General features: G+C 53.4%; 11 protein-coding genes across 11 annotated transcripts; 6 read left to right on the forward strand and 5 right to left on the reverse strand.

Annotated features, from left to right (window-relative positions):
* Positions 1-983: 983 nt before the first annotated feature.
* EV422DRAFT_528153 (uncharacterized protein) lies at positions 984-3,487 on the reverse strand. Its single transcript, XM_053070263.1, has one exon. It carries the CDS (start codon positions 3,097-3,099, stop codon positions 1,312-1,314), a length of 1,788 nt encoding a protein of 595 aa, XP_052926005.1. The 5' UTR covers positions 3,100-3,487; the 3' UTR covers positions 984-1,311.
* Positions 3,488-3,953: 466 nt separating this feature from the next.
* Positions 3,954-4,875, forward strand: EV422DRAFT_506109 (uncharacterized protein; the record flags this gene model as incomplete). The annotated part of the gene is made up of 2 exons (XM_053068535.1): positions 3,954-4,754; positions 4,831-4,875. 2 exons carry the CDS (start codon positions 3,954-3,956, stop codon positions 4,873-4,875), a joined length of 846 nt encoding a protein of 281 aa, XP_052926006.1.
* A 408-nt stretch (positions 4,876-5,283) lies between these two features.
* Positions 5,284-6,253, forward strand: EV422DRAFT_42500 (uncharacterized protein). The gene is made up of 3 exons (XM_053067128.1): positions 5,284-5,337; positions 5,435-5,606; positions 5,668-6,253. Exons 2-3 carry the CDS (start codon positions 5,505-5,507, stop codon positions 6,184-6,186), a joined length of 621 nt encoding a protein of 206 aa, XP_052926007.1. The 5' UTR covers positions 5,284-5,337; positions 5,435-5,504; the 3' UTR covers positions 6,187-6,253.
* Positions 6,254-7,585: 1,332 nt separating this feature from the next.
* EV422DRAFT_506110 (uncharacterized protein) lies at positions 7,586-9,621 on the forward strand (the record flags this gene model as incomplete). The annotated part of the gene is made up of 3 exons (XM_053068536.1): positions 7,586-7,897; positions 8,248-8,449; positions 8,534-9,621. 3 exons carry the CDS (start codon positions 7,586-7,588, stop codon positions 9,619-9,621), a joined length of 1,602 nt encoding a protein of 533 aa, XP_052926008.1.
* A 454-nt stretch (positions 9,622-10,075) lies between these two features.
* On the reverse strand, positions 10,076-11,324 carry EV422DRAFT_42632 (uncharacterized protein). The gene is made up of 5 exons (XM_053067136.1): positions 11,109-11,324; positions 10,930-11,022; positions 10,730-10,862; positions 10,348-10,457; positions 10,076-10,257 (listed from the first exon to the last, which is right to left on the reverse strand). Exons 1-5 carry the CDS (start codon positions 11,112-11,114, stop codon positions 10,111-10,113), a joined length of 489 nt encoding a protein of 162 aa, XP_052926009.1. The 5' UTR covers positions 11,115-11,324; the 3' UTR covers positions 10,076-10,110.
* A 2,047-nt stretch (positions 11,325-13,371) lies between these two features.
* On the forward strand, positions 13,372-14,088 carry EV422DRAFT_528169 (uncharacterized protein). Its single transcript, XM_053070264.1, has 2 exons — positions 13,372-13,526; positions 13,618-14,088. The coding sequence occupies exon 2, from the start codon at positions 13,738-13,740 to the stop codon at positions 14,080-14,082; it is 345 nt and encodes a 114-aa protein (XP_052926010.1). The 5' UTR covers positions 13,372-13,526; positions 13,618-13,737; the 3' UTR covers positions 14,083-14,088.
* A 672-nt stretch (positions 14,089-14,760) lies between these two features.
* On the reverse strand, positions 14,761-15,153 carry EV422DRAFT_42744 (uncharacterized protein). The gene has a single exon (XM_053067142.1). It carries the CDS (start codon positions 15,036-15,038, stop codon positions 14,799-14,801), a length of 240 nt encoding a protein of 79 aa, XP_052926011.1. The 5' UTR covers positions 15,039-15,153; the 3' UTR covers positions 14,761-14,798.
* On the forward strand, positions 14,819-17,133 carry EV422DRAFT_42748 (glycosyl hydrolase). The gene is made up of 2 exons (XM_053067143.1): positions 14,819-15,278; positions 15,341-17,133. Exons 1-2 carry the CDS (start codon positions 15,045-15,047, stop codon positions 17,012-17,014), a joined length of 1,908 nt encoding a protein of 635 aa, XP_052926012.1. The 5' UTR covers positions 14,819-15,044; the 3' UTR covers positions 17,015-17,133.
* Position 17,134: 1 nt separating this feature from the next.
* Positions 17,135-18,520, reverse strand: EV422DRAFT_42739 (GDSL lipase/esterase). Its single transcript, XM_053067141.1, has one exon. The coding sequence runs from the start codon at positions 18,256-18,258 to the stop codon at positions 17,386-17,388; it is 873 nt and encodes a 290-aa protein (XP_052926013.1). The 5' UTR covers positions 18,259-18,520; the 3' UTR covers positions 17,135-17,385.
* Positions 18,521-20,009: 1,489 nt separating this feature from the next.
* Positions 20,010-21,812, reverse strand: EV422DRAFT_578271 (uncharacterized protein; the record flags this gene model as incomplete). The annotated part of the gene is made up of 8 exons (XM_053073283.1): positions 20,010-20,263; positions 20,329-20,527; positions 20,613-20,772; positions 20,795-20,904; positions 21,257-21,316; positions 21,388-21,601; positions 21,671-21,702; positions 21,765-21,812. 8 exons carry the CDS (start codon positions 21,810-21,812, stop codon positions 20,010-20,012), a joined length of 1,077 nt encoding a protein of 358 aa, XP_052926014.1.
* A 745-nt stretch (positions 21,813-22,557) lies between these two features.
* On the forward strand, positions 22,558-24,218 carry EV422DRAFT_528174 (RTA1 like protein-domain-containing protein). Its single transcript, XM_053070265.1, has 5 exons — positions 22,558-22,911; positions 22,986-23,041; positions 23,123-23,213; positions 23,286-23,424; positions 23,497-24,218. Exons 1-5 carry the CDS (start codon positions 22,893-22,895, stop codon positions 24,050-24,052), a joined length of 861 nt encoding a protein of 286 aa, XP_052926015.1. The 5' UTR covers positions 22,558-22,892; the 3' UTR covers positions 24,053-24,218.
* Positions 24,219-24,962: the final 744 nt, after the last annotated feature.

Consider the following 24,962-nt stretch of genomic DNA (forward strand, 5'->3'; position numbering starts at 1 on the left):
TTGCGAAGCTCTACTTGGGACGTCCTATATCCTATCTCGCATGTCCGCATCAATGTCTGACATTCCCCATCTCCATCTCCATCACCCCCGCAACATACGGCAGCACAACTGGGGCACGACCCTCGTCTCGGACGTGGACGAGATCCTCGCGCACGAGCACGGGGACAGGTTCGCGAGCGTGGCTGATAAGGACGAGTTGGAACATATCGCCGATCTCGAGGAGGCGTTGGATAAGAAGTACGAGGGGCGTGTGCAGGTTAGTACAGTTGGGACCGGGGAGGGGGGATGTGGACGTGGATGGGGCGCGTCGCTGCATTGTGTGCGCGATTTGGGGGTGTAGGGGGAAGGAAGTTGGGACTCTTGTCGTGTGGAATGGGGTTGATGCGGGAGGGCGGTGTGCATCAGGCTATGAGGGGGTTTCCGTCTACTACACCGTCGGGGCGGAAACGAATGAAACGGCGAGAGGCACTATAACTTGAGCACAACATTCCAACATCGGTAACCTGCCTCCTTCTCCTTCCCGACGACAGTCAACCAACGCCGAAGCGTTCGAAAAAGAACATGGCGTCAACGTCGATTCGGTCCGGGAGGCTGCGCGTGAGCATGTTCCTGTAAGTAGATCCGAACCACTCTTGTAGTCTAACCTCTGTTACCGCCCCCCCGCTTCCCATCTCACCGCCAACACCCCCACAGGCTTGAACAAAACCCCAAACCCGGTCCATGTGTGCAACCTGTCAAATGCGACCGCCTCATGTAGGGTTTAGCGTCAGATAGCATAGCACGGCCGGGCGGGGTTTATGGTCCAAAAACGCCTGAACGTTTCGGCTGTTTGGTTGGCTTTCTTTCTTTCCTTGTATTCCCCCGCGGTTTGTTTTAGGCACCCTGGGCAGTCTTTTGTTTGTTCATGTATACCTTTCTTTTGCGTGCATTGAATCTCAACAAACAAAACATCATGTGCAAACGGCATTTTCTCATGTCAAATGCCCAGGTCGAACAAAAGGTCATTGCATAACAGAAACAAAAATTTCGATTTTCCGCCAAAGTACAACAAGAGCAGTACATCGGAATACATCTGTACATGGCCCAGATCCCAAAGCACGTGGATGGCAAACAAGATGTCACCAACAATCGGAGAGGGGTGGGGTAGAGGGCACAAGGCAACGTTTTCTCAAAAACCAAGATGTTTACAAAAAGCAAATCCATACAATCCACCAATTTCGGGGAGGGGAGTACGTGTATAGATGCGGGGGGGGGGGGGTATTAGGGTAGGGTAGGGGCGTCGGATGGCACTTCTGATCCGAAAAAGCACACTCAACAACGAACGGTAAGGACAGCAGCCAAAGCGATGGTCTGCTTCACCATGTGTGCAGCGTGAGCGCGTGCAGCGGGGTCGGTGACGCGGTCGAGGGTGGGGATGGGTTGGAGTTCGCCGAGTTTGAGGGATTCGAAGGCTGCGCGGACGATATCTTGCGGGCGGAGGGTCGCAAAGCGGTGGGTACGGGATGGAGTGGTCGATGGGGTGGAAAGGGTGTGAGGGGTCGTGGTTTCTTCTTCGGTTGCGATTTGATATTCGAGGCTCGATATCTCATCTTCCGCATCCTCGGTGATTTGAGATGGTTCCGGGCTTTTCGGGGCTTCAACCGATTTGGGGGCTTCGATTGAAAGTTCCGGGGTTGCTTCCACAGCGTGCTCGTCCTTGCCAGCGTCCTTGTCAGCGATACGCTTGACAAGATCCAAAAACGACGTAGCGGCTTCTCGAGCCGCAGTTTCGTCATGCTCTTCATAGATCGACGGTCGCCTCGACGACGATAAAGCAGGTGCAGGAACGCGAACGGAATGTACTTGCAGTCGCTGGCTGACATGCCTGAAATCCTGCATGTGGTGGAAGGAGTTTGTGCCTGTAGATGCGGCGGCAGACGTAGCCGTGGTCGGATTGGTCGAGTCACGGTTGAAGTTCAGCAATCGACCCTGCTTCTCCCTGAACTCTTTCAATTCTCTCTTCAGGTCCTCATTTTCCTTGGCTTTTGCCTCCAACGAGCTCTTCAGACTTGTGTTCTCCTTCCGTAGCACCTCCACCTCATCCTCCAACTGGGTCACGTACTCCTTCCGTCGGACGCGGAAATTGCGAGCGGATAGCTTATTGCGGAGTTGACGCTTCTCTTTCGGCGTGATAGAGTCGTCAGCCTCGAGCTCCTCAACGAATTGACGGAGATCTTCCAAACTGTAGCCGATATTATCGAGGGAGAATTTGTCGGCGCGAGATTTCGTGCTCGTTGCGTCCGAGGCCTTCTTTTTGTTTGGTTTTAGGGGTTGCGCTGGCGCGTCAGGCGAGGAATCGCGACTGGCGGGGTGATCGACGCTTTCCATCCCCGGTGAGTCTTCCTTCTCGTAACAGAACTCGACCGTATCCGCAACTGCCTTCGGCTCCTGTTCCTGTTTCACATGTTTCACTGGCGACGGGCTGGCGACTCGACGTCGCTTTTTCTGGGATGGTCTCGTGCCAGTCGATCGTGATGGCGTCGGCGGCGTGACCGTATCGGGAATCGCTATCGGTTGCTGCTTTTGTGTTCTCCGGGATGCTCTCTCCTTTTTGATGATAGGGCGCTCCTCCTCTTCTTTCTCTTCTTCTTCGAGCACGTTATCAGCCACCGGAGGTGATATCCGTGACTGAGCCGTCGCGTCGGGCGCAAAGATTCTAGGATCCACGACTGCCGATTCCTGCTCTATATTCAATGACTCGTCAAACGTCTCCATCATGGGAAAGAACGGGAGTAAATCCATTCCCAACGCTGCTGAAGGTGGCTCATCGGCGTCGGTAAGGTTTCTCGAATCTGCGAAAGATGGGGACGGGTGGTGCGTATATGGGTCGGAGAGGTAACCCTCTTCGGGTGCCAGGAGCGGTTGCTCCTGCTGTCGTATTGTGACATCGCTGGCATCACCAGTGGCCGGGTCGGTTTCTAGGTTCAAATACTCCTGCATATCGAGTTCGAACTGATTCTGCGCGTCGGCTTCCGCGATCGCTAACTCCGCCGAGACAGGCTCATAGGTAGCCGTGCACGGGAAGACGTCAAAAGCGGAATCTTGATCGTTGTCGTGCATCGTGCTTGCAAGTCGTCGACGAGGTTGCCAATTGCTATGCTGCCCTCTGTTCCCACGGCCTCAGGTCTGAACGTGGGAGGGGCTGGAGTTCGTATCGGGATCGGGGGGAATGGCCTCTTGAACGTGCGCGGGATGCTGCGAAAACTGCGCCGATCTGGGAACGTTCCTATATGAGGCAAGAGAGAAACTGAACGGGGGGGGCGCCGGATATGGCGGCGGTAGTCAGGTGGGGGTGGGAGGGTGTGAGAGGGTGGGTATTGTTGGTTTGTGCTGAAGGACGGTGCTGGAGGGGAAAGGGGGGAAGCGGCTATGCTTATTGTATGTATATATGGCCTGCTCTCAAATCATTCTTCCGTCTCGCTCTGCCCGAGAGACCGAGAGACCACTGCGCCGCGCGTGGGTGTCGTGTCCCTCGCTTCGCTGCTGGGTTCGCTGCTTCCCTTGAGTCTGCAAAGTACTGTATGTACGTATGCAAGACCTCGAAGTCGGGAAGCGGCTCCAGACGAGGACAACAACCACCGCCCCTTCTATCTACCACTACAAGACAGAAAGAAGAGTGTCAATGGTGCGCCGTAAACTTGGCTCGAGAGGAGAAGAACGCAAAAGGGAAAACCGTCTAACGAAACGAAGCCTATTCGAGAGGCTTCAGTACACACTCACCCGAACTGCGCTGCGGAACTGGATTAGACCACCGTTTCTTCTGCGTCATGGGAACCTGGTCTTCATCGTCGACCTTGCCGATCAAGTTGTCGGGGGCTACAATCGAGTTCTATTCGCTACAATGGGTTTCACGGACGGCTCGACGGGTCCTGTACCTGTGGTCCTGCGGAAGCCTATTATATCATCCCATCGAGATGACCATTTCACCGGTAGTCACGCAATACTATCTCCAATTGAAAACGAATGTTCCTGTTCCAAAGCTATATGGAATCCTTGGGGACATTGCGGTCATGAAACGGGTGCCTGGCGAACCTCTTGCGAAAGCGTGGGCATCGATGCCTCTCTCGAGCAAAGGAGAAGTCGTTAAGCAACTAGCGAACATTCAAGCCCGGCTCCTGCGCATACGCCTGCGGACGATTGGACGCTTCCAATGGGATCCCAGTCTGTTCGCCTCCCAGCCGCAAACACCACGCTTCAAAGTGGGAACGGGAATATGTAGCGATCTCGGCCCTCAGAAATCAATCGGAGGCCTATTCAAGACGCTTATCGGAAGCTTGTCGGAAAAGTTAAATGAAAACAACCGAACGAAAGCTTTGCTCAGCAGAGTACGCAGTCGCGTCGCCTCAATTGTGAACGACAAAAACTGCAACCACAAGCGGAAGGGACTCGCCTTGGAGCACGATGACTTGGACCCGAGGAACATTATGGTGGACAAGGACCATGTCACTGGCATTCTTGATTGGGATGGAGCCACGGTTATCCCGAGAGAACTTGCCTCACCAGGCCTCCCCTGGTTACAAGGTACGTACGGAATGTCAGAGGCGGAAGAAAGGGAGATCGCAACATTGTTTAACATCTACGAGACAACTCTGGAGCGAGCTGGTGAGGGGGAGAAGGCCCTCAAGTTGCGCGAGGCAACTCGATACGATGCACCACCTGGTCTAAGTGATCTCTGGGTCCTGCTTTCCATCGAGAAGACGTTTGGTTGGGCCGAAGTGAGCGGCGTCTGTTTCGCTGATCAATTAGAACGTTGGCTGGGTAATGAATCAATGACACTACAGTGTCCAAAAGCTTCTCGTCTCAGAGGGGAAGGGAACGGTATTTTTCGCCGTCTGAGTGCCACAGAATATCAAAATCAAAACGAAAATCGGTAGTGCGTCTAGCACGGTTCTCGATATTGAGAAAGCGCCTCGCGAAGGCATCATAGAAGAGGGAAGAATCTCTACGATATATGCAGGGCAGTACATTCAGCTGAAACAGATGAAGATGGGTTGTCCGTTGGACATAAGCGTTTGCTTTCGGAAACGATGGAGAATACGGAGGGCAAACCGCTTATTGAGTGTCTTCGCCGAAACGCGGCCAGGTGGTATCGACGGAAACAGAAAGGAGCAAAGATCATCTTCGCCGGCTACAGCTGAGGAGCCGCTCAGGCGTTTTGCGCAGCCACCCTGCTGGGAACTCCAGTCCACTGTATTCAGTTAGTGGTCCACCGCAAGCGACTTCCTCACACGGCCGTTTCTGCTCAGGAAAGCTAGACGTTGTGCGGAACCTACGTTGACTTGTGTGGTTGCTCTGCTGGTATCCATCTCGTGTTTGTCTTATATTGTGTCCTTGACATAAATATAGATGCGAGAAATCATCTTGCTCTTGTTCTCACATATATTGCGATATAAAGATAATCGGTAGCTAATTCGACATCAACAAACCATCAACAACTATCATAATCATCATCAACAATCATCACTATGGTCCTCATTACAGATTCACTCAAGGAATGCCTTGGATATCTTCGTATCCGGCGAGAGGCCTGGAACCGGAAGGATGAGTCTCGGAAGAAGGAAGGAAAGGTATTTACGGGAAGATGACCCCATGGGACTCGCTCAGATCGTCAACTCTCAATACATCAAGGATGAACACTTGGAACACTTGGAACACTTGGCACTTCCACCGTATGAGATGGCCATGAAGCACTCTCCCATGGGTGAACGAGGGACACATGACGACGATAACGTACCGCTTGGGGTACTGCTTTCAACCATCAGGCAAAGGAGCTTCACCGTGTCGTTGCTTTCCCCCAATCCCAGTCTGATCGTGACTGGCCTCGCGCCTGGTGATGGCCCGCGCTTTGCAGAAGACGTCGTCGCAAGATTCCCTCGTGACATGAAGGTGCGTTACCGGTTGTATTCAGAGTCCGGGGCACAGAAGGAAGCTCATGACTTCCTCTTCGTTTTTGATCAAGCTGATGAAGACTTGACGTCCATGTATAAAGCCTATGCCGCGGTGCTCAGGTTTCCATCCGCATCTTGTTTCTCTATGTTAGTTCGTTGGACCGCTAAACGACATCCCGGATCGTGTCTGGTGGTTGACATCCGGGACAATTACGTCCCTCTTCAAGATAGGGTGTTATACTATGTGATACGGAAGTGATGGCGCCCCTACTATTGATTCAGTGCATCGAGTCCATCGAGTTCAGCGAATTTCATGGAGTTCATTATGTTAAGCAGGGTTATCAAGTTCATTCAGGATGAGACTTGCGAAGCCGCGCGGCAGGCTATAGAAGACTGAAGAGATGATGATCACCGCTGAGATGAAAACGATGAATGCAACGACGGTCATCCTGAGCAGGTCTGAAGTCTCGAAGCATGCGCGCTTTGTGTTTATAAGGCCAAGGAGCACCGTGTAGTTCTTATCGATAAGAATCGCGCGCATGACGGGCAATCCGAAAAAATAATATGTGTCTCAAGATAACTGTCACCTTTTTTCATCATTAAGAGAAACGCGCTGACGAGGAAACTAAAGTGTCGAAATCCTGTCGATCCATGAGTTCTTGCTTTTGCCCAGAACCTCTCCTGAGACCCCATTTCTGAGCATGGACCTGATATTATGCAAGTTTCCATTGATCCAGTAACGGATCGTTTGGCGTAAGTTTCAGCACTCCGTCAGTCTATCGATGGGGACTCATTCCTATCCGTTGCAGAATCTTGCGCTTCTTGATTCCCATGCAAAACTGTACCGCACATCTAAGGAGCGTATTCGAGGCAATCCCCATCGACTTCAGACACATCCATCCCTCGTTCCCCTGCCTTTTTACCTTCTCAACAACATGGCCCTTTGCACCAGGGAACTGATGGTCTCGTCCCTATGGGACGCCTCTGCGCGCTGACATACTCCGTGGTTTGTCTCGTACGACGACGTAATTCATGACTAAAGTTAACCTTCTAGTCACAGACCGGACATTGACATACATGTACGTACCATGACCGCTTTGCGATGCGTTGGAAAAAGGCAATAGTGGCGGTGAGGAGCATCTTAACCGGTTTCAGCAGCAGCGTGCATGGTAAAAGTAAGCAGTGCCGACAGTGTCATTCCACCTTGCCCGTAAAGCGTCCGTCACAACGCATAACAACACCCACCCCCTTTGCATGTTGCCCTTCAGCTTCTACCGCAACCATAACATACTTGGACGTAGGACAGACAGCCCCCTTTTCCCCCACCCCTTTTCCCTTGGGGTCAGTCAGGCCTTGCATTTACAGTGGTAGTCTATCCGGGCCTCACACGGAGGCAGCAGAAGTGACAAAGTTACATACAATAGAAGGCCGCTGTCGGAGTAAAACCCCCCCCCCTGTAAGAAAAGCACAACTTTTTTGATAGCTTCCAGAACAACAACATCGTAGGGCCTAATTTGTACACCACATACATACTTGAAGTGTCCGTCTCATTACACCGCAGTGTTGTAGATCACCCCCACACCTCATCCCTACCGCACGCACCATTGCATCACCCTTCACCAGGCCGTTCCTCCACCCCCCATTCAAAGGCCCCCGCAATGCACCAACGCGTCGATAGACTCAAAGACTCGCTCAAACGGCATGGCCTTCATTCACACCACCACCGCCGCCGGGCGGGTACAGACGATCTGCCAGGCGACCCGGCAGCCTCCACGAGTGGTAGCAGCCGGAACAGCTCCAAGTCCCGCACGCCGCCGAGGACGAGGACCGCGAGGCGGACGAGGGGATGGGGTGGTGGGGGTGGAGGTGGCTGGGGAGGGAATGAGGGTGGGTTTCATAGCTTGAATGGGGTTGCGGATGCTGAGGAGGTGTTGAGGAGGCAGCTTGCTTCGCTGGGGTTGGTTGTCAAGGTAGGAGCCGGATGATACAACGAGTGTGGGTGTGCGTGTGGGTGAAGAGTCCTAGGCTGCCCAAACGGCCTCGAGGTAGCCTTTGGCGGAGTTGAAGCCGCGGCTGCATGGCGGCTTTGGCATGCGAGCTTTGTGGAGCTGAAGGTTTTTTGGATATCACCTGGCATCCAGCCTTGTTTTCCTGACTGGGGAACTGACGTGCTACGCGGATGTTCTCTCTTGGTGCATTGTAAGGCCCTGATGGAGGGGTACCCCGCTGTGCCTCATCACTCAAGGCTCGTTGCGCCTATCCATTCTACTGCATCCATGTATCCGTGATACTAACGAATCGGCTCTCATTCATCATCCAGGACGTGGCAGGCGACGGCAACTGTCTCTTCCGAGCCCTATCCGACCAGTACGACGGCACACCCAACAGCCACTCTGCAGCTCGTAGGGATGTATGCGACCATCTGGTGGAGCACCGAGACACGTATGCTCCGTTTGTGGATGAGGACGGGGAGGGCAGCTTTGAGCAGCATGTTGGGCGGATGAGGCGGGATGGGTGCTATGGTATGTACTTTAGGGGATTCGTGGGTGGCGATGCGATTCATCCACTCTGGCTGGATCATCATACTGACCCACATCCCCTCGCAGGCGGCAACATGGAGGTGGTAGCGTTTGCAAGGGCAAAGTCTGTTGATGTAGCTGTGCATCAAGCTGGCGAACCTGTCTGGATCGTGTCGGGAGAGTCGATTGACAAACCCGCTGACGCAACACATTCGGATATGTTATCCGAAGCAGGTTCTTCGCCCTCATCTCAGACCGCCCAACATCGCAGACTATTGCACATCGCATACTACTCCTGGGAACACTACGCGTCCGTTCGTCCTGCTCCCACGGGCACAGCGCCGAGCCCCGAGTCAGCGAACGCCGCACTCGCCAACTTCCAAAGCATGCATCACTTCCAGACCCAGTCCTCACAGGCACAGCAACAAACACACCAGCAACCTCCCAACCAGATGGAAGCAACGATCATATCTGCGACCAATGTTTCTGATCTAGGCAAGATTAGAGCGCTCATGCAGCAGCTCGGCAACAACCCGAACGCCGTCATCGCGCAGTTGCAAGAGGAAGCTGCCGTCGCCGAAGCCGATGCTGCCGCGTCATCCCTCTCCCACCCCTTCGCATCGTCTGCAGTGAATATACCCGGCGCTGCAGCAGCACCATCCCCACTGGCGTCCACCGCCGCATCCTCCTTTACCACCCCGTCCAACTCCACATCCAACCGTAGCTCCTACCTCCACCCCAACAACTTCCACCTCTACAACAACACCCACTCCTCCACCCCCGGCTCATCCACCCCGCTCACATCCACACCCACCTCCACGGCCGCCACGCCCCCACCCACCCTCACACCGCCCCCCGAAGGCGAGCACAGTATACCCTCCTCCCCGCTCTCGTCCCACCGCCACCTGCAAAACCACCCGCACCTGGCCGCCGCGATCAAGCCGGTCGTGAGGCGGAGCAAGCGGGTGGGCAAGCGCATGCAGAAGCGGCTGCAGAAGGAGAGGAGGATGTATCGGAGGAAGAACGGCGCGCCTGAAGGGGAGGTGGGGCTCGGGCAAGGAAGTCCGTTGAGGGATGATGGGAGCGAGTTCTCGCACGGTGTGCCGGGAGCTGGGGGGGCACCGCCGAATGGGCTCGGGTTTTTGTCGGATAACATGAAGGTTATCCGGATATGAGTGCGTTGTTGAAGGGATGGTTGAGGAGCGTGACCTGGGTGCGATTGACACCACCACCAGACGGATGTAATGACTATGTGCGTGAGCCCCCCGGGTCTGGGTTGGCTTAGCTGTGTCTGGGAAAACGGCGGCCGTATTGCTGTTATGCGTTGGTACCTCATAGATTTGTGTGCCGGCTCCCCCTTTCCCCCCTTTTCCATTCCCCCACCATCCCCATTTCGATGATTAAGGGGGCGGAGAGCCCACTGATACATATGTACCCGTCGAGCGTCGTTCTCTGTGGTCGTGGCAAAGGGCGGGATATAACCCCAAACAAATACCATTTTGTCATTCGTCTCGAGTCATGTCACTTCGATAGTCATCCCTACGCCGCAATGCTACGTATCTACATAGAACCCGCAGCCACTGTTATGCAGTAGCCTTGTAGTGCTGTGGATTGTGTCTTCTATTCGCAAGCGTTTTTCTCTGTGAAACCCTGTGTCGACTGGCTCATGCCTTTTCCACGCGCCCCTTGACCTCCGTGATCCCCACCGGCTCCGACGCCTTCTCATCGTACTCGGCCCACTCCTCGCCTTCGCCTAATGGGATGTCCTTGAACGGGGTGCCGGATTCCGCGCCTTCTGCTTGCCAGCCGTCCTATTGGGTATCACGATATACGTCGCACGTTAGCAAGGGAGTTGGCGGAAAAAGAGGGGTGTGGAAGGGAGGTGGGTGAGTGAATCGTACCGCAACGCCAAAGTCTACCGGCTCCAATCCCCGAGATTCGATCTGTATTATAGGTGCGAATTTGCCGCTTGATTGAAGCTGGTAGGGTTTTAGGGTTTCTACGAGGATGTCTGCGGGAATGGAGATGAGATAAAGAGAAGTGCGAGAGTGTACATAACGTGAGTATGCTGGTCCCAGCGTATCCAACTTTGCAACCCAATCCACGGAATCTCGACTTTATTCCCATTCGAAGGTCCTCTTGATTCTCCTGCAATCTCTGGCCCAACCTTCCACATTCACAGCGCAATATCGAGAAACGTGACTCGATTCTCAGCTCCAACGCTTGCCCATGTCCTCTTTTAGGTCCAGCGATCTTCCCAATTTCCGCTTTCCAGATACTCACTCGCAGTCCCTTCATTCTTGCACGACTTGCACTTCATAACCAAGTTCGCCACTCCACGCGTGTTGGCTTGCTCCACCTCCTCCGAGGCGTTCACCACCACGAAGCCTTTGTGATCTTCCTGGCATTTCAAGCACTGTGGGATGGTATTAGCTCATTCTGACGAAAATCATCTTCGAAGAACGGGGGTATGACCGGCATACTTTGAACTTGATTTTCCAGTCGTATTCCTTGACGTCCTGGGGTTTGAGGTTGGTTACGTTCTCGAGGTCGGCTGAGATGGCCAATGTGTATTTCTGTGTGTGTTGGGGAAGATCGTTAACGTAAGCCGGGACGTCCGACACTCGTTTTGATAAGGCAGAAGGTTTGAGGGAATGCTTACGGGCATGGTGCTTGCTTGCGGGGTTCGTGTGCCTACTGTGGTTGACTTCGCTGGGAAACGGGGATGGCCAGCGGGAGGGAAAGAACGAGAAGAAGGAGGACTGCGAGACGCGCCCGCTTCCTCAAGGTGTCCTCAAGGCTCGTGCTCGTGGCGGCCTAGCAAAATGACAGGGCTCTCACACCGTCAGGCTCCTCGGTCTGAGTGGATCGAGTCCAGCGGATGATACCCAACCAATGAAGCCACTGTTTTCATCAAAGAAGAACATCTATTCCGATATGCATGGACGATACAAGTCACTTCTAGTATCATCATTCACAGATGCAACACAACGGAAGATAGTCTCCGCTGAGGACGGTATTCGACCAGTGAAAGATCTATGGAGAGTTGAAATGAACTGTCAGGAGGCAATTCAGCTTTCATTTGGGCAACAACTCGCCAATGGACAGACATGAACCCTGACCGGAATCACCAGACCGACCCAAACAACATCGCTCGCATGCTCCACCAGGCTCCCAAACGGGCCAAGCTCGCACGTTATGGCTGCTCCGAAGTGCAATGGCAAGCGCGCCGTGCTCAACTCCCGATGGTGAATAGTCCCCGCCGCAAACAGAGAGCGACGAAGACCACATCCTTGCGGGAGCAGCTTGGTGCCATGCAAAGCGCCTGCACGCGGATACCCAGTGGTCATGTTTCGGTGATGTTGGCCATCTGGCGATTATTCTTCTGGAGCTTAGATATTGAGAGCTATGGAGAAGATGGTTTCCCAGGTTTAATGCATGATCAACTCTGATAGAGTAGAAAAATGTCTTCAACTTAGGCGGATGAACTTCGCCGTGAATGCACCGGCCTGAGGAGCGCATCAAGCAGTATTGCACCCCTGTGAAGAAGACGAAGAATGCCATTCAAGGTACAAAAAGTATATATAGAGAACGACGGAACATGTCTTGGACATGCCCTTCTAAGAACCCAACGTGAAAGCGTTCAGATGCAAGCTTACTACTCTCAGGTACTCTGACCCACAAGCATCCTATCGTCAAGCCTGGACTATCAAAACTAGGCGATAAGTCCCGCTTTAGTGCAATGCAGGAAAGCCGTCAAACTGACACCCTGCGAAGACTGCTCAGTCGGAGACCCCCTACATGCCAGGGCGTCAGCCTGGACACACGGTGGGGTCAACTTCATTGCAGCCGAGGGGGCAGTGTTGAACCATGGAAAGATAGACGGTAGTGCTGTAGATCAGAGACCTTTGAGCACTGTTGGTATCGTGGAACGGGAGTCCGGAGGTTACCGTCTCCCGCTTGGACGACGGAAGCCGCAGCTCGCAGACGTGAAACGAAGAGCAAAAGACAAGGTTAGACTTGCGAAGAGTATAGAGCTCTGAAGCGAGTATTCCTGACCGTATTAAGCGGAGGGGATTGACAAAAAGGGTGAGACTTACGTCCGCTGAGTGCGGTGAGACGAGGCCAACCTAGGCAGAATCCGAGATCATAGCGGTACATCGTCGTCACTGGGAGCTTGACCGCGAACCCAGAGCCAAAGCTCCTCGCCACTGCAAGTCATGACCCCGCGCTCATAACCCCAGCTGATCACTATTGGAATCAAATCTGCGGTTGGGAAAGAACATTGGGAGCTAAGGGAGAGGGAACATTGCAGATATAATCGCGCCGTGCTATGGGACTGGGGCCCAGGTCCTAGTAGCAGGCGGTCCTCGATTGAAAATCAAAACTGTAACGCGTCTATGGCCCGTTACTTACCCGTATGGAGCCTTCACCGGCGGACTTATAGCCTTCACGCTCGGATTTACAGCCTTCTGGACCAGCCTTCCGTCGCTTCTATTAGAGCCGTGGCCAGCCTTGTTACTGCAGGTCTTCTTCACCAGTCCTTCCACACCCTCTCACCGCCATTGCCCCACCATTGCCATCACCATTGCCATCGCCATTGCCACCGCCATTGCCACCGCCATTGCCAAGATCTTCTTTGAACTTTGAACTACACACCTACAGCACACCCGTCAGCTTCCTGTTTTGCTTTTTGTGTTACAAGGTGACTCCAAAACCAGTCTTCTCATTCTTGCCCCGGAAGTAATTCAAACCTGTCTGTACAGTACATCCTTTCGCCGTCGCCGTCGCCATGCATCCGCTCCGCATTCTGATCTCATTGGACGTTCCGGCCTCAACTTCCGCGATCGATGGAGACAGCTTGGAATAGGGGCAGGCTCGCGATTCACTCTTCACGTCATGCTCGCTCCATACGGTCTCGACTCCCGCAATCGCTTGAGGTGCAGCCTGGATTTGGGCACTCGCGGTAAGCTCTCGACTTCCGCAATCGCTTGAGGTGCAGCCTGGATTTGGGCACTCGCGGTACGCTCTTTCAACTTCCCAATCGCTTTGCTGTCATAGTCGCTCCGCCGCCGGACACGTATGTACATTGCAGATATAATCGCGCTGTGTTATGGGACTGGCGCATCAACCGACGTGACTCACAGCTTTTCTTCACGTCCTCTCCGCAGCCAGCAGGCACACCTGAGGCACACCTAAGGCACATCAAGATCTCCTTCGCAATTGCCAAACTCCATCCTCTTTCCTCCCTCGCTTCCTCAATTGATCAACAAAAACAACGAACAATCACCATGCCCCAAAAACGCAAAGTCGACGAAGTGATAGACCTCGAAGCCGTGGGTTCCTCCATCTCCTCCCCCGCCATCATGTGCGCCATCTGCCTCGACGCCTTGCAGTGCCCGTTGGTCTTTAACAGCTGTAAGCACGTCCTGTGTTTTGAATGCATGCTCACCGACGAAACGAACAGTACATGTGTTCTCCCACGCTTCGGATTCTTGCTTGTTTTCGGTACATTTTCGTCTATGAAATGCCATATGCTATTGAAATGCCATATGTCGTGTTCTGATGCCGGTAGCGGAGGAGAAGGTGCTCGATCACCTGCGAGAGGCGATCTGCGCGGCCGCCGCCTTCGTTGAAGTAGAACATTGTCGGCGTCTTGTCGGTCATGTGGATTACATGAGCTGCTCACGACGACGTGCAAGTAAATTGCGTCGGACCTCTCCTCATCCATTGAACTCATGAACTACGTTCCTCGTCCAGAGCATAATCATAACAATTGACAGGATTCCCCTGGTCCGGCATATCGGTATGCTGTCAATCGTCCAATTGTTGGACGATTGACACTATCGTGACTCACCCGTAACCCTAACTCTAACCCTAACCCTACTTTGTAAACGTTGTATTCTCAATTGAATCAGGACTCTAACTCTAACCCTAACCCTAAATTGAATCAAGAAGTTCAGAGGGTCCTATTTATAAGGAGCGTCCGAGAGAGCGTTCCATCACGTGGGTTTCATCACATGAGCGTTGCGCAGGCTTCAATAAGTCTGATTAGGGCTGTAATCAACAAATTACGTCGCACAAAGTCACACAAGCGAATCGGATCGGAGTCTGCGTCACGCCTCTGCTGTCGGACCTTTGAGACTTCCGCCCCATGAAGACAAAAGTCAAGAGTCCTCAGCGCAAAACGCAGTCGCCCGGCCTGGGGTCTGTGGTATGCGAGTTTCTCCACACAATGGTGCCTCCATTCTTGAGGGTCAGGCGTAGGAGGGCTTGACCGTCACCGTCGTCACCTGGTCTGTTTTTTGTCCCTTGCCGGTGCACGGACTCGGATTGACATTATGGCGTCGAGCTAGGCCCTGAGCCTCGTTGCAAGAAAGTGGGCACCATTATGTTTTGCTTCCCAGATGCGATGCAGGCATAGTGGATTGGGTCCTCGCCATAAGCGGATTAACGGGTCACAGACGATGATGGATGTGACCCGTTGATGATGGTGAATCCTACATAAACTCGTAGGGTACAGCGTCCCCCAACCCTCATCAAAAGCATCTGCAGCATCCACATATCTTAATAGCAGCATACATAAGCACATACAGGCATGCACATCAAATCCGCCCTGGGCAGCCTAGCGCTCATGTCAGCGCTGACGGTTCAGACCGCCCTCACAGCTGATGTGTCAGCAAATAGAACTAGCCCGCATCTGTTCCCGACCTTCCACCTACGCCCCGCGCAACACTGGATCAATGATCCGTGTGGGCCGTACTACGATCCGGCGACAAAGGAGTATCATTTGTTTTATCAGTATAACCCTTACGATGTGGAATGGGGAAATGTGAGTATCAGAAACTCCATCTCGCCGCATTAACGTATCATCGACTAATTCCTTTGACTCAGATTACATGGGGTCATTTCTCCTCAAACGATCTCTCCACCTGGACCGACCGCGGCGTTGCCCTGACCCCGGGTCCCAGCGCCTTCGATGCGCTCCACGTCTTCTCCGGCTCCGCCGTCGCCAACGGCTACAAGGGCTACCCGACCATCTACTACACCGGTGTCAACTACGGCCCTATCAGCTGGAAGATCCCTTTCACGCGCGGCGCCGAGACGCAAGCAATAGCGTACACGACCGACCACGGCGCGACATGGACGAAAGTCGCATCGACGCCACTGTTGAGCGGCGCCGACGCACCGAAGGGTAACCTAACGGGCTGGCGCGACCCGTTCGTGTTCAAGTCCCCGGCTATCGATACGGCTACGGTGAACAACCGCAGCGACACCCATTATATGATCGTCTCCGGCGGAAAGCAGGAGAATGCCGAGCAGGAGGACGATTTCGGCCCGTCGTTGTTCCTGTACAAGAGCGATGACTTTGTCACCTGGAAGGACGCTGCGGCAGACCCGACCCCGTTCTTGCATTTCGGCGCAAATGCGACATGGAAGGACGCACCCGCCGAGCGGGCGGGATCGTTTGGGTACAATTTCGAGTTGACGAATCTCGAGTCTATCGCCGACGACTGGGGGAACCGGTGGAACATCATTGTTGCGGGTACCGAAGGCGGACGAAGTATCTTCGACCAGCATTTCCCCATGTGGATCGCGGGAGATATTACCGGCAGCCCCACGAATGGAACCATGGTGCCCAAGTTCGAGCCAACGTTGGCGGGCGTGGGCGACTGGGGGATCTACTACGCGCAGAACGGGTTCATCGACCCCGTATCCGGCAAATGGATCGTGTGGGGCTGGTCGAACGAGGATGATGGGCCGGCGCCGCATGTGGATCGCCAGCAGCGGGGTTGGGCAGGGATCCTGAGTGTGCCGCGGGAGCAGTTTGTTAAGACTGTTGGTGGGCTTGATGAGAGGACGGCCAAGGAGATTGACAACGGGTCGGGCATCTGGAGGGCGCAGCAGAATCCAAAGAACGCAAGTGACTGGAGGGTCGCTACATTGGGCGTTCGACCCGCAGAAGCATTCTCCACCCTTCGAGCAGACACCCTCATCGACATCAAACCGTCCAGCCCCCTCACAAACGGAGCCCTCCTCACAAACGGCAGAACACCCATCACAGCCACTGTGGCCGATGTTACCCTCCGCTTCCCCACACCTCCCACCGGCACCCAAAAAGCCGGCCTCACCATCCTCCGCTCCCCTGACAGCACCGAACAGACCCACATCTACTACGACGCGTCCACCCGCCAGATCATCGCCGACCGGTCCAACTCATCCACCCTCGCCAACGCAGGCAAGACGGTCATGGCCGGCGCGCTGGATCTCCTCCCCGGTGAGCCGCTGGATATGCGGATCCTGGTGGATGGATCGATTGTGGAGGTTTTTGTGAATGAGCGATTCGCGATGACCGTGCGTGTGTACCCCACGAGTGCTGAATCGGCGACGATGGCGTGGTATAGCGTAGGAGCGGCGCCGGCGGCGGAGGTGACGGTTGTGGGTGTCAAGTCGGCGTTTAGGGATGTGTCGGCGCCGGCGCCTGTAGTCAGCAGCGCGGGGGCGACGGGGAGGAATGGAGGGTCGGTTGGGGTTGTTGCGCGGTTTGTTGCTAGCTTCTTTGTCTGAGCTTCCATCAGCCGATTTGTCGGTTTGTAATTTGTAGATAGTTTACCTAGATTTTGCATGTAGGTGTTTTTGATTTCCCATATCCTTCTTGTCCGTGACTACATCATTGGAACTTTGATCTCCTGCTGCCTATGGTACAGAAGATTGGACACATGCCATGAAAGAGTTCTTCCTTCCAACACAGCCAGAACGAGGATTCCTGTTCAACTCCTTATACTGATTGATGTCCCAAGACTTTCCAAAATGCATGTCTAAAAGGCCAAAGAATGGCGGGGATAGAACTATCTCTCTAAATCTAAGCACGCCGGGAATATTTCGCATGCAGCACACGTACGCCTAACAGAGGAAACGGCCCAAAAAGATCTCTAGAACTAGAAGTACTTGGGGAAGGCAACCTTGGCCACGGCGCCAACGTCAGCGGCAATAAGTGCGTGTGTGGCCGTGGTGGGGTGCAGACCGTCCCAAAGCGCAAAGTCCTGCACATTCGGGCAGATCGTCATGGTGGTGAGGTCCAGACAACCGCCTTGAAGGTCGGTCTTCGGGTTCTTCACGAGCAACTGACCAGCAATGGCGGCAAAGGTGGCGACCATGTCGATGGCAACGACATTCGCCTTGGGCTTGGTCAACTTCAGAGTGGCCAGCGCAGCGCCCAGCCTGAGGTTGTGTTCCGCGAACGGGACGTAGGATGATGGGGGCAGGTTGAACACGATCAGGTCGTCGTAACCAGCGTCGATGAGCTTGTTGATTCCCTGCATGGTGAACGCAACGACATCTGCGGCGTTGACTGTTTTACCAAGCTCCGGGGCGTGGATGTAGTCGTTCCCGCCTGTCCAGACCGTGGCGACGGTCTTGTTGGGCTTGGCATCCTTGGAACGTCTCGAGAGGAACTGGTCGACCTGCTGGACGAAGCCGGGCATGGTGGGGTACCTGGTACCGTGCTCGATAGCTGGGTTCACATCGGTGTTGGATGTGGAGATGCCGAAGGCGAGGTCGACCAGGTTGGCGTTTGCGGTCTGAGCGAGGTATTCGGCCCAGACGGGGCCGTTGCTCCATCGGCCATTGGTGTAGTATGGGGATGGAGGCATCGTCTTGTTTGTGATCAGGTTGAAGGAATTTCCATTGTCGCTGAGCGAGTCACCGAAGGCGACGATGTTGAAGGAAGGCTTCTTGATGGCCGCCGCGAACGCTCCTGGGATGGACACCAGGGCGGCAAGAGCGATGAAGGGGGTGATCGTGAAGAGCATGGCTGCAAGTTACTTGTCTTTGATGGGAGACGTAGTAGGGTATCGTTGACTGAGGAGAAGAAGAGGGAGACGGCGACCATCGGGCATCTTTTATATCCCCAGCCGTCGACAGCGCGACCGTGGGTTCGGAGACGGCAGGACCACGACGGGCCCCCTCAGTGTATCTGCGTGTGTACCATATGTGTACTATGTGTCTACTATGTGTGTACTATGTGTGTACTATGTGTGTATTTGCAGTGTTCCTATATCGGTCTCCCAATTGGTCTCCCCATGGGTCAGTCTGTTCCCAAATCGAGCGCTTGGTGATCCGCGAGCGGCTTACTTGTCCGAAACACGAGAAGAACGACACCAGTCAAACAGGCCCAAAACGCGTCGCAGATCACCTAATCAGCCATCACGCGTGTTTGGTGGATTAGGAGGAGGGGCGGGTGGCTTACTCCGTCTCACATTTCATCCTCAACGCCATCGTAGGATCTACACAGCGGAGCTTGCAATTATCCCCCCACCGTCATACAGAAATGTCCTAGCAGCTAGATCATCTCGCGATGTGTCTCTCTATGTGTCCAATGGGCCCATAAGAAGGCGGATCTGCGAGTGGCTCTCCTTGGCCAAGGACCGCGAACCCTAATCCGGTGGTTTCCCTTTTCAACACGAGAGGCACCCTATATAGATCTAGATATGTGGCTTCCACTTTTGGAGCAGACCACCCAATGGTCCCCTGTGCCACTGCGGGTCTTATTTTTTGCCTCAGCTCCCGTGAGGCCCATAGGACGAATGGCTGACATCGTGCGGACTCCCGGACTGGAGGAGCATGAGGAAGCTTGCGATTGCCGAGTCGCACAATTAGCTCCGCCGTCCAGGAAGCTCTCCTTCTGCTCCTCACTTCGCACCGGCAACCTGCATTCGATGTTGCCGAAAATCAGACGTGATTTTTTCATCACCAGTTGCCCGAAGATCACACATGGTTTTTCGTAACTAGTAACTAGTGTAACTAGTTTGCTATACATAATACCCTTTATGCAAACCTCAATGCTGCCATTTCTTCAGTCGGAGGAAAACAAGCAGCACGATGACATCTTTCCCAACCGCCGACCACGTGTAAACGCCCAAATCGCGGAGCGTTGGTCCTCCCAGTTTGTTGCATACACCGCGTAGATCTTTCTATTCAACTTTTCAGTCGCCTGCGGGTTGCCTTTTCAGGGTTGTCGTTGAGCCAGAGACAGCAGGGCCTATTCAGGATTCGCATAACCTCCTGTCTCTGACTCAAAGAAAAATCTGACGAACGGTATCGGTGGGTCAACGTGTTAGCGGGCTCCAACCTCGGTGGATGGGAACTCGAACCCCCGCGTCTGCTATCGCTTCGACTGCGACTTTCTGATGGTTCTGTATATATCCCATGCCGCGCGTGTCGTTCAAAAAAGTCTTTATAAGGAGCTGGCAGGGATAGGTCTTCCGTGAGCTGGGGGAGATTGAGGAGGCTCTCAGTTTACAAGAATTCCTATGAACCATCGATGCCCCAATAATCACCATGACGTTAAGGTCTCCATCTTCTGTACCGCCCGACGTTGATATGGACTGCGTCGTCCAATACGCGTACTTATCAATCCTGTCGAGAGAACGGTATGAAATGAGAGTCAAGCGTAATTTTCCACCAAATAAATACGCGAAGTGAGAAACTCAGCATCTCACGGATGGGCTCATGCGTTCGGAGACTAACTCCTTTGCAGAGTACATCACGACACTGATATGTGTCAGCGAGGTTTCGTCAAGCACCGCGCTACTATCTTTCCTCGCTCAATTGAGCAGGGCTGCGTTCCTTGCAGTTTCACCGCAGTATAACGATCCCACTCCCCATCTACCAGCGGACTGTCCATGTTGTCTCTTTCCACCATCGATACGACATCGGGCTTGGGGGCATCGGGCATCCTTTGTACGAGCGAGGCGAGGATCGCCTCGTCGAACGCATTCACCCTTATCGTCACTACCGTGGAGCAGATAAAGTCCCCTATACAGATATACAGGACACACAGCAGTGAGAAACGGGTTAGAACTTATGCGGTTGTAGTCTACCGTTATCCGCTCCCGCCAACGTCCGCTCAAGGGTGGCGTTCTTACGCGTTCCCTCCGCGTTTAGTACAGCCTCTATTGCACTCCTGAGGATTGCGTTGTAGATGACGTCCGAGGCCTCACGAGCACTGGCTAGGTTAGAGAGAGCGACGGGGATGTCCAACAAGCTTAAAGCGAGCATGATCATGGATAAAAGTACGATCTGTGGATGTTTAAGCGAAATGCGTTCTCAACTCCGTGATGGTACAATAGATGCACAACAGCAAATCGGATATTGAAGGGCTTACCACCGCTTTATCTCCCGGAATCTGATCCTTATTGACCATCTGGCCGCCGAACCAAAATCCAAAGGCAAAGATCAAAAATAGGACCCCTTGAAAGGCGCCAATCGCAAATCCAGACGCAAATGCCTTCTTCTGGTCTGTCTTGGAGACGGTGCGCGAGGGTCTGCTGGTATCTTGTGGCGAACCGCTTTTGCATGGAAAAGGCAAAGATGGTGCGAACTCCGGATATAGCTTGCTCGGCTACCGACGATGCTACGGAATAGGCGTCGCTGCTCTGCTTGACCATCTTGGGAGTCTACTCGGACCATGATGTAGCCAGCGAGGAACAGCAGCGGCATCGTTGCCAACCTGAGGATGCATGTGGAGTGAGACAAGCCATGCTCGCCCGTGGTGTTCAGAGAGTTAACACCGTGCACACATGATCAAAGTCAGATTCCATCCAGCCTTGAAAGCAATGACAAGACTTGCAAAGACAGTTCCAACGATGGTAAAGAGGTTCCCGGTGCTTTCGCCAAGGCCGGCTCGGACAATGGGTATATCTTTGGCGAGGCGCGCACTCAGAGACTCTCCTTAGCCTGCAAGCCAAGTTCTCAGTAGGCTAAAACATGTGCGTGGAATCTTCATGCACTACTATAGTAGAAACTTACCAGACCGAACCAAGCTGAATCTTTGTGTAGCACATTCGTGAGGTATAGAACGGATATGCGCTAAAGCAAATGTCAGCGGGTGAGTAGGCAGGCGTACATAATAAAAGTGATCGCTGCTGAGTGACAGGCACCTTGATCTGACTCTCCGCGCTGAGCACCCATAGGGCGCGGCTGATGTAGGTCAAGAAGAGGAGCATGAAACCGAGAATCCCAAAGATGATCGACTTGTCGTATAGCTTATTATTGCCGTTCGCGCCTCCCATGAACCCGGAGAGGACATCACCCACCGTCTGGATGGCGAACGGGTTCACTGTCCCGATTGCCATGCTTGCGAAAGCGGCAACGCTGAAGCACACGATAAAGGACAATCAGACTCCACTTCAAATCATCGATGCATATCTAGATCATACTCACATGATCATGGAAACCTCTGTGGTATCGGCAAACTGCCAAGTCCAATGAACGAGACGGGCGGATTCGCAGGTGCCGGATTCGGGAGCAGCTGTACCTCCTTGGCAGCTTCGTCCCTATACCCCTCATCCGAATGAAGTGTCATCGGGAATCTCGACGAATGTGGGGTAGGTAGACTTGGCCGCGCATTTCAAAGTCTCGGTCAGTGTTCATCCCCGACTTGGGACTTCCCCAGCTATCCCGGCTGCTCTTTCATGGAGAACTGGGACGTGATGTGCTGGCTGAACATCTGCATAGGCGTCGAGGGAGGCAAACATGCTCATTGCTGATTTAGCTTGTAGGCGCCTTTCAAAGGGACGTGCTCTGTCAATGACACCATGGATATGCTACAAGCGGAACTCCTTTTGAGATTACTGACGGTAGACCAGTTGATGAGTATCGGACGGAAAACGAAAGAACAGGAAGGCCTATTGTTCGATATCTTGCTGTCGTTCTGAGTAGGAGTTTCCTTTCGTACTGGAAATGGTCAGGGCGGGAGAACGCGCTGTCGATTGTTCTTTGTCTGTGGCTGCGCAAAGCGGAGTTCCGCTCTCTGCTTGTTGGACCTTCTCCTCTTGCCATGATCGTCCGGACTGGGAAATGGAGGTCCGATTTTGGGAGTCCCATAGATCCACAAGCATGGACGCCCGCGGACTCGGGTCTTGGCATCCGATATTACTGAGGAGAGCTCCAATCTTTCGGAGATGGAGTACCAGCGGTTTGAGAGCTTTATGAACAATGTTCCAAAGGTTAACATGGCGACTCTCAGAGGCCGAGCACCAGGGTCGATTGGAGGCCGGTGGTGAGGAACACAAGGGAATCGAAAAGGAAGTCCGAGGTGTTTTCTGGGACCCAGTGTCGGACGATGTGGGGATATGACTGCGGCAGTGCGGCGCCAAGAGTGACCTCCTGATGGTTGAGGAAACCCAATGAGCTTGACAGATGTACGACAGACCTTATATCACCCCAAGCATACGGCCGCAAGACCGATGGTATATAAGAGCGATCGGTTTGCTCGCCCCAATGATTTCCGACATCCCACAACGTCATCGCGCTTACCGGTAACCGCTAACCTCCCGTTGTAAGCTACCATAAATTGGGGTCGGAACGTGTCTCGGTTTTACACTTCTTCACTTCGGTGTGTCAAATCACTGTCGAATTTTTTAATCGCCTTACATCCGCCAAAATGTCAAGCAACATTGATTGTATGGATGTCTCGTCTTACGAATTTATCGTTGGCTTCTGAGGCCCCTGCCTAACTAAGGTTTCCCTTCCACAGGGTCTAATACCTTCTTCGGCTACGAGCCTTCCGGTTGGGCACCATTCCTCGCCGCTGTAAGTTCGAGTGTGCTTGCCCTGCCGTTGTGAGATTCTCCAGCATCAATGGTCTCACGCCTAGATTTTCTATTTTTCCAGGGGCTTTTCTTGGTCTTGGGTTTGCTGCATGTCGTTCAAATGATACGGTTCAAAACCTACTACATGGGGTGGATCATCGCGGGGGCCTTCTGTGAGTTATATTTGAGCTTTGCGGTGGTCATATTGAAACACTTCGCTAACTTCCATCCCCTCCTGCTGACAGTCGAGACCATCGGTTACCTCATACGCCTGAAATCGAGAGCAGATCCCACGGTCATGAATATTTACGCAGCGCAAAACGGCTTGATCATCATTGCGCCGGTGTTCTTTGCTGCATCGGAGTACATTCTATTGAGCCGAATGTAAGCATGCCCCCCTCAATGCCTACTGTGCAGGCAAAGACATTGACGTCTGGCCATCCTTCGCTTCACAAGTATCAACCACGTCGGGGGACAGTTCTCCGTAATTCGACCATCACGCATAGCAAAGATCTTCGTCGGCATCGACATCGTCTCCTTTCTCGTACAAATAGCAGGAACCGGCCTTCTCGTGGGCACCAAGGATATCTCAATGCAAGACATAGGCCTGAAAATCATGTTGTTCGGTCTGATCCTCCAAGTTATCTCCTTCGCCGGTTTTCTCATCGTCGCGGTCCTTTTCCATCGCCGAGCGGCACACGTTCATGGACAATGGTCCAAGTTGATCAAAGCGCTGTACATCAGCTGCATCTTCATTCTCATTAGATCGATATATCGTGTGATCGAATTCGCCCAAGGATTCAAGTCTGATCTCGCACACAACGAGAGGCTCATGTATATCTTTGACATGGGCTTGATGGTGCTGGCTATCGCTGTGTTTATCATCGTGCACCCGGGCAAGGCACTGAATGGTGCATCGGCCGGTCAACCAGCAAAGACTGACGTTGAAACACCGATGGAGATGGGTCGAAAGCGCGATGATAACCACCACCGGGAGGGTCGCCGACATTGAAATCGTAGTTTCCATTCGAGGTTTGCACTAGCGACTTTTTGTAGCCTTTTTTCATCTTGTACTTTTGTAATGTTATATACGTCTTAACCATCGGCATTGAAGAACACGAGGCCCTCTGGGAGTGGCGATCGCACAATTGGATGACATTGACAGGTTTTGACAGTTGTGGCCACAATCGAGCGCGTCCGATGCGATTTCCCAGAAGGATGGCCAATTTCGAATCGTAAAAACCACTGGACATCGGATCTGAGACCAGAAAACAGCAAATGTGGGCGTCGCACATATCCATCGCCCCCGGACCGCTCGTCTCATGTCAAGAAGAGAGGCCGAAACCATTTGGTAAGATGAGATCGCCATCGACCTCCGCCGCAAGGGGTTGGTTGCAATAATCGGAGTCTCCGGCGGATTGCCAGTGGTGGAAAAACAGTGGGAGGGGGGGTTCGCGACGTGGCCACCGATGTGACTGTGCTCAGCTTGTGCGATCGAGCGATCCAAGGCGGTTTGCAACATGCAACATCCGAACGTGTTGCAACCATCCCATCCAATAATGCATACTGAACGCAGGGTCCCTGGTCCCGGGGGGTTGTCAAATATGATAAAAGGACGGCCGAAAGGTTGTGCATTCCCCTCGGGCTCAGCTTCACCATCGTCCAGTTCATTTTCGAAAATTCAAAGAGTCAATCAGCAAGGTGAGCGAGCACAGCCAGAAGAACAGGGCGGCGCTGGGTAGAGGAGTGTTGGAAACGATCAATTATTGTCCGGGAGGAAGCTTGCAACATGATTGAAAAACATCTCGCAGCCGAATCCCACGTCCGGCTTGTCGGTCATGCCACGGATCGTAGCAGGATAGATGCGGTGGTGGCGACAATGGAATGAGGGAGGGCCATGAGGCCGAACGCAAACATTTTCA

Source organism: Fimicolochytrium jonesii (assembly GCF_025526975.1).
Source record: "Fimicolochytrium jonesii strain JEL569 chromosome Unknown EV422scaffold_10, whole genome shotgun sequence".
NCBI classification, from domain to species: domain Eukaryota; kingdom Fungi; phylum Chytridiomycota; class Chytridiomycetes; order Spizellomycetales; family Powellomycetaceae; genus Fimicolochytrium; species Fimicolochytrium jonesii.